General features: G+C 30.9%; 1 protein-coding gene across 1 annotated transcript; it reads right to left on the bottom strand.

Moving 5' to 3' along the window:
• Nucleotides 1-3,628: 3,628 nt before the first annotated feature.
• Nucleotides 3,629-6,911, bottom strand: LOC147409487 (dicarboxylate transporter 2.1, chloroplastic-like). Its single transcript, XM_086417988.1, has 4 exons — nt 6,849-6,911; nt 4,540-4,817; nt 3,972-4,420; nt 3,629-3,759 (listed from the first exon to the last, which is right to left on the bottom strand). Exons 1-4 carry the CDS (start codon nt 6,909-6,911, stop codon nt 3,629-3,631), a joined length of 921 nt encoding a protein of 306 aa, XP_086274114.1.
• Nucleotides 6,912-8,278: the final 1,367 nt, after the last annotated feature.

The following is an 8,278-nucleotide window of genomic DNA, read 5'->3' as shown; positions in this document are numbered from 1 at the left end:
CCCCATACCCTTGGTCCTCTCATACCTTAAGGAAAAGAGTCCGACTAGCCTTACTAACGTAGTAAGGACTTCGCCATCACTAAGGGTACTTGGGCTAACCTTGTGGAATCGAAAAACATCATCCAATGCTTTAGAGTTGTAGAGGATAAAATTCTATGAACTTCGAAAAAAATAATCCAAAAATAGTTATCTTTCACAGTTGAATTTTTATTTTTGATTTGAGAAATATGTGGAAGTTCTGTAGCAATCCATTTTCAAAGTCTTCTTCAAGTTCAAAGAATTTCTTTTTTGAAATTCATTTTTTGGATCTGGGTTTTTCAAAGTAACTTAGAGGACTGTGGTGTTGGATTACTGATGGGGTAATCCGTATGAGCAAAACAACCCTTAGTAAGTAAGGCTTAAAATCTTACTATCTTAATAAGGAATGAAAATGTTTCTCTAGGGAAAAAAAATCTAAAAATCAGGGTTTTTAGAATTTTTTTTTTTTTGAAAAATATAGTTTCTTCCCACCCTTAAGAACACAACCCTCTAAAGTTCATGTCCAGATGAGGTTTAAAAAAAATTAGCTTGATTAAAAGCTTTTAAAATGTACAATCATTAGATCACCAGCTTCAAAATTGAAATCCAAAATCTTAGATTGAATAAAGGGACAATTATCAAAAAAATACCAAAAAAAAAAAATTATTTATCAAAATAAATCCAATTTTTAAAATTTTATAAAAAAGATACAAAACCGGTCTTTTAAAGACCGATTTTTCTCTCTCCTCGATTTTCCTCAAGACTTTCTCTCTCCTTTAATATTAAAAAAAAAGAAATTTTTTTTAAAAAATCGGTCTTTGAAAGACCGGTTTTTCTCTCTCTTCATTTATTTCTCTCATCCTTTCTCTCTCCTCTATCATTTAAAAAAAAACGAATTTTTTTAAAAAAAGGTTTTTCTCTCTCTTCATTCATTTCTCTCACTCCTTTCTCTCTCCTATTATTTTTATAAAAAAAAAATGAATTTTTTTTAAAAAGATTTTTCTCTCTCTTCATTCATTTCTCTCACCCCTTTCTCTCTCCTATTATTTAAAAAAAAAAAATTAAAAAGATTTTTCTCTCTCTTCATTCATTTCTCTCACCCCTTTCTCTCTCCTATTATTTAAAAAAAAATGAAATTTTTTTTAAATATATTTTTCTCTTTCTCTCATTCATTTATCTTGAGATCTCAAGATCTTAAGATAAAATAATAAAAACAAATTTTTTATTTACGTTAGTTGAAGAAGAAGATGAAGAAGAAGAAGATGAAAAAGTAAAAAAAAAAAAAATAATTCTTTTGGAGAGAAGAGAAGAGAAGGGTAAAAGAGATAAGTGAAGAGAGAGAAAAATATATTTAAAAAAAATTTCGTTTTTTTTTAAATAATAGGAGAGAGAAAGGGGTGAGAGAAATGAATGAAGAGAGAGAAAAAAATTTTTAAAAAAAATTCGTTTTTTTTTTTAAAAATAATAGGAGAGAGAAAGGGGTGAGAGAAATGAATGAAGAGAGAGAAAAACCTTTTTTTTTAAATTCGTTTTTTTTAAATGATAGAGGAGAGAGAAAGGATGAGAGAAATAAATGAAGAGAGAGAAAAACCGGTCTTTCAAAGATCGGTTTTTTTTAAAAAAAATTTTAAATATTAAAGGAGAGAGAAAGTCTTGAGGAAAATCGAGGAGAGAGAAAAACCGGTCTTTAAAAGATCGGTTTTGTATCTTTTTTGAAAATTTTTAAAAATTAGATTTATTTTGATAAATAATTTTTTTTTTGATATTTTTTTGATAATTGTCCCTTGAATAAAAAAAACCATTTTTACAAAAGAAAAAAATAATAATAATTCAAACCTAATCTAAGCCCTTAATTGTAGAGGACAGAGGTGTCATTTGGATCTATGTTGTTGTCCACATGGCCCAAATTAGAGGCTCGGTCCAGTCTCTACATGATCCTTCGATCCATCCAACCCACGTGTTGAAAACGATGGATTGAAGCTAAGGTTGATCCATTAAAAATAATTTATCATAGAAGTGAAAGGACTTGAAGATGAATGGTTTTGGGGGAAAAAAAAAAAAAAAAAAGCAAGTGTTCTCGATTTTGATGATCATGCAGCTTTTCACAATGATTGAAAGATCTTCTTAGGATATCTATCGCTACCACCATCATCATTAAGCAAACTATTCAACAAATTTAAGCCTACCTAATCTTTTACCTAATCTTTGTGATTCACTTCAATATCAATGGGATGTTCAAAAAAATTGCACCTGTAACAGAAAAATATCAGATAACAGTGGGAAAAAAAAAAGCATCAGCAGCAATACTTGGCAAAAGTACTGAAACTTAATAGGGAAAATTAAAAAAAAAAACCAAATATAATAATTATTTAACAAAAAATTACAAATTTTATGAAAATTATGAAAAAGGTAACAAACCGGCCATGTAAGGGCCGGTTTTTTTCTCTCCATTTTTTTCTCTTTTTTTATTTTTTTAATTTAAAAAAATCAAATTTTTTACACTCTAACCGGCCATTCAATGTCCTCTACATTTCTCTCTCCTCTTTCTCTCTCTCTTTTGTTTTTTTAATTAAACAAATCAAAAAAATTTCATTCCAACCGGCCATTCAATGTTCTCTAAATTTCTCTCTCCTCTTTCTCACTCTCTTTTTATTTTTTTAATTCAAAAAATCAAATATTTACATTGCCATTCAATGTCCTCTACATTTCTCTCTCCTCTTTCTCTTTCTCTCTTTTTGTTTTTTTAATTTAAAAAAATCAAAAAAATTCATTCCAACCGGCCATTCAATGTCCTCTAAATTTCTCTCTCCTCTTTCTCACACTCTTTTTGTTTTTTAATTAAAAAAATCAAATGTTTACATTGCCATTTAATGTCCTCTAAATTTCTCTCTCCTATTTTTTTTTTAAAATTTAAAAACCATAATTTTACATTCTAACCGATTTTTTTATTTAAAAAAGTGAAGAGAAAAATTCATCGGACATTGAATAATGGTAGTTTCATTTTAAAAAAATTCCGAGAAAAATTCAATGGACATTGAATAACTGTTTAGAATGTAAAATTCCTTTTTTTTTAATTTAAAAAATAGAGAGAGAAAGAGAAAGAGGAGAGAGAAATTCAACGGACATTGATTGGTCGTTTAAAATGTAAAAATTTGTTTTTTTAATTTAAAAAATAAAGAGAGAAATTTAGCTAGCATTGAATGCCATTTAAAATATAAAAATTCGTTTTTTTTTTTTAAATTTAAGAGAGAGAGAGGACATGGAATGGCAATGAAAACATTTGAATTTTTTAATTAAAAAAACAAAAAGAGAGAGAGAAAGAGGAGAGAGAAATTTAGAGGACATTGAATGACCGGTTAGAATGAATTTTTTTTATTTTTTTAATTAAAAAAACAAAAAGGAGAGAGAAAGAGGAGAGAGAAATGTAGAGGACATTGAATGACCGGTTAGAGTATAAAAAATTCGATTTTTTTAAATTAAAAAAAATAAAAATGGAGAAAAAAATGGAGAGAGAAAAAACCGGCCCTTACATGGCCGGTTTGTTACCTTTTTCATAATTTTCATAAAATTTGTACTTTTTTTTTAAATAATTATTATATTTGGTTTTTTTTTATAATTTTCCCAACTTAATAAAACCCAAAAACTTCCACCAGATGGTCCCAACTCCTCCCCAGATCACAATATTGATTATGGCCATTATAATGCCCAGTCTGAAACAGTCAGCGGCATCAACATAACCAGCTATAGAAGAAAAAGGAAAAGAAAGATTATTAGTTTTTATGCCTCTACGACATGAATGAAAATTATCCAACAAGCTATAAGATTCTGAGATATGACAAAAGAATGTGTTGTAACTGTTATTAAATACTAGGAGACTGAAAATAGAGAAATTAATTTGAAAACAAGCAAAAAAAAAAAAAAAAAAAAAATATTTTATAGATAAAAGGCTGTACCTCCATAATAAGCTGCAGCCTGAGCACTACTGTAAGGTGTAATTGCACCAAAAAGACATGAATTGAACGCCAGTGTTAGTGCTGCCAATACACCAGGCACACCAGAAGCCATGTGCATGGCAAGAAATGAAGAGTACAAGGCTCCAATATGAGCTGCCTGACTAGCAAATATATAGTGGATGAAGAAATAAACTGTGTGAAGAACAACAAATGCTGCTGGCCAGCTCAATGAGAAAGATTGGAGGCCCTTGGCCACACAGTTAGACATCCATGCTACAATACCAAGATTTGTAAGTTGGCCTGCCATGCCCACGACAATTGCAAACCATCCTAAGGTATCCCATGCCGATTTTTCATTTAAGCAATCATCCCAGTCCACCACTCCCAATAGTAGAAGTACGGAAAGACCAAGCATTGCAACAAGAACACTTGAAATACCAATAGCCTCTCTGCACGCTCACACACCAATCTCTATCAGTGTTTCAAGGCCTTAACAAAGCAAAAATGTAGTCGATGATTCACATATACAGATGTATAAACTATCATAAATAAGGCACTCGATGCTTACCCAAAGACCCACAACGAGGCCGCAAGAAGCATTGTAACAATCATCACCCATTCATCCTTTGTGATTGGACTCATCTGTTCCAGCTTCCTTGATGCTACAGCAGCGACATCAAGCGTGTCTTCGGTTTCAGGCGGAAAGATCTTATATACGACATATGGAGTAATTATAAGAGAAACAATTGCAGGTAAACTTGCAGCCTTGAACCAAGAAAGCCATGGACTTGAAATTTTGACCCCAAGTTCCTCTGCTAATTTTAGGCACAGCACGTTAATTATTAGCTGCAGCAGTTAGGAAAAGAGCACTTGAGCTACCTGCGGACTGTAATACATCACACAAGAGCATCAAATAAGTCATACAGATATCAAAGTGATGACAAATTCAAACATCAAGTGAACAAGATTGTAGAACAAAATTATATTGAGAACTTAATTTCCTGCTAATTTTACACATATTATTTGGATATTCAAATTAGTACAATTAATTAGATAGGACTTATGAACGCTCAAACATAATCATATAAAAGTGATCTCCGAGACAGGACCATGAAAAAGTAAATAGTTACTTGGAATGAAAATACATGATGAATGTGCCTATGGTACATGATGTGACCTAATGCAACATGAGTAACTGTTACAACCCCAAAGTTATATGTGTTTAATTTTGCACACCATTCACAGCAAGGTATTTTTGGCATATTGATCGTGTTTGTATCATTTGGTATTAGAGCCAACACATGTCTTGGGTTCAAACCTTGGGACTTGTGATTTGGGGAATAGGCCCCCTAGGGGTCCAAAAAATGGGTACCCCTGTGCGGGTGGAAGGGTCGAGCTGGGGCAACGGCAGCCTGAGGGCCCAAAAGGGTACGTTAAAACTCCAAACATATCTGAGCCCTATTAACATCTATGTATTTTCGTCCAATAATCCTCTCATCCTCCTTGTCGATGGCCTAATATCTTTCCATTATCAACTTTAAAAAGACAAAACTACCCTTTCGCAATTCTAAAGTTACTATAGTGTGTACTTATACAAGAGAGTTGCTATTGGCACCCCAACTTTTAGTTATTACACACCAATTTCTTAAATTATTTATCACACTCTAATGAAAGATTAAAACACATTCTTCAAAAATTACAAAGGTTCGACACAAATAATAATTTCAACATTACAAAAATTTATAATACTCTTTCAAACAATACTAGTCGTTGCCTACAATTATGATTAGACTTATATAAAATACTAAACCCAAAAAATCGAAATCTAGGAAAAAATTGTGAGAACTTCTATTAACACCTCAACTTTTACTTATTCTTAACCATACACACATATTATTCGTTTTAAATTGCATTGTAATAAGTAAATGTTGGGGTGCCAATAGTAGCTCTATTATACAATGTTATATCATTATCATCGATGGAAAAAAATCGTCTATAGAGATGTGGTCCACAGAGATAGATGGTCCTTTGATCCATACAACCTCATTTCATATATATATAGATGACAAAATCCTATACAACATTCTAGACAAAGCATTTTGTCTTATATGGGCTAAATTTTTTAAATGGGTTGATTTTTTGTAAGGATGATTTCTATGATAAGAAAATCATCCTTACAAAAAATCAGTAAGTTCTGAAATTTCTAAACCTAGTTTATAAGATGAAGAATCGTTGACTGTAAATTTTTACTGTTAGTTTGTAACCACTTTTCATGAGGTTAGAAGTTTTAGAATTGGTTGATTTTTTGTGAGGATGATCTACTAAATATAGAGATCATCCTCACAAAAAATCATTCTATTTTGAAATTTTTTAGCCATATAAGACAAAACTTTGTCTAGAATATTGGTTAGGATTTTGGCTTTTTTACATTTTATCAAATAATTATAATTTTTTTATAGGTGGGTTAGAAGATGTTTGAACTAGAGATCAATTTTTTAAAAATATATATATAAGTTACTCAAAATTAATTATTTTATAAAAAAAAAAAAAAAAAAAAAATCGATTGATTCAACCGAGTTAATTAAAAGAAAAACATTTAACTTGGTTTGTAATTCTCTTACTTGGTTTGTAAGTTACTCAAAATGAATTATTTAATCAAAAAATATTAAAAATCGGTTGATTCGACAAAGTTTTATTGACTCATCCAAAAAAGATGATTTGATCGAGTCAACTCAATTTATATTTCTAACTAATCAAAATTGAATTCAAAATTTCTGAAATTTTTTAAGAAAAAAAAAAAATCTTAACCATGTAATGCTAATAGAAAGTAATAACTATTATTTTATCAATTTAAATAGATATAATATATTTACATACTTTCAATGACTTAATATTTACACGGGTCATTCCATAGGTGAGAGTGATATTAGCACCCAACATTTACTTACTACAACCCAATTAAAAACAAAGAATATACTAACAATAAATAAAAGTTGGGGGTGACAGTAGCAGTTCTCACATTGTTTGTGGTAGATTTCGAATTTTTTTGAAACTGTTGAAATGAGTGTAACTGTAACTGAGATTGCATGAGATATGAACCAAGCTTCTACCAATAGGATTGATCATTTGGCTTGCTACCAATAGGAAGAGACAAAGAAGATTTAATAATTGGTAAGAACACACCTCCTGGCTCCTGCCCTAGCAATTATGCTCGGCAACAAACGTCTCACCAATTATGCCCTAGATATTTGCGAGTAATTGCCAAGCTTGTGTAGATACTTCGACTGGTTTTGGAACAAAGAATCGAACGAACAATCCAGAGGGATTGAGACATCAGTTTCTCTAAAGTCTCAACTCTCTAACTGCAAATCTGATTGAGACTCAGAGGGATTGTAGTGGAGGAGTTGGATTGAAAATAAATCAAATCAAATGATGAAGTACTACGTGTACTTTGAGAGAGATCACAATATTTGAAAACGTTCAGCTATTATTTTCTTGCAGGACAGATCACAATATTATAGAGTTTCTGATATAATTTCAAGGATGCAAATCAGGTTACATCGAAATGTCTAATTATATCTGCTATGTGAACACACATGGTCATTGGGGGAGTTTTCTTGAGAAAATTACTTGGTGGAAGTTAGTTAAATCTTTTTTTTTCTCTAAGGAAATCCCAAATATCTACAAAACGACAAATTCAAATCATTGAAATCAACTATTTAAAGACAGCTGCTATTGGCACCTCAACTTTTATTTATTATATTTTAATTAAAAAAAAAAAAAAAGTGAATGATTAAGAATAAATAAAAGTTGGAGTGCTAATAAATATATATATATATATATATATATATATATATATGAACAGCATTCCGAAGACTCATATTGCGACTCACATTGCGACACACACCGTTTTGTCTTATATGGGCAAAAATATTTGGAATGGGCTGATTTTTTGTGAGGATGATCTCTATGGTGAGGAGATCATCCTTGCCAAAAATCAGCTCATTATGAAACTTCTAGACCGTCCAATTTTTGTTGAAAAATTATAGACCGTCCATTTTTGTAAATCAATTTTGATGGGGTTAGAAGTTTTGGAATGGGATGATTTTTTGCCAGGATGATCCCCTCATCACAGAGATCATCCTCACAAAAAATCAACTCATTCCAAACATTTTTGCCCATATAAGACAAAACGGTGTGTCGCAATGTGAGTCGCAATATGAATCTTAGGAACGTAACCCTATATATATATATATAATATATATATGAGAGCGGTTCGGCAGCCCTAAAGTTTGCCAAGTTTGGTG

The sequence above is a fragment of the Akebia trifoliata genome, chromosome 2, assembly GCF_017979445.1.
Source record: "Akebia trifoliata isolate Shusen 1 chromosome 2, ASM1797944v1, whole genome shotgun sequence".
Classification (NCBI taxonomy): domain Eukaryota; kingdom Viridiplantae; phylum Streptophyta; class Magnoliopsida; order Ranunculales; family Lardizabalaceae; genus Akebia; species Akebia trifoliata.
The sequence above is the reverse complement of the archived record's forward strand: the minus strand, read 5'-3'. Positions and strand labels throughout refer to the sequence as shown.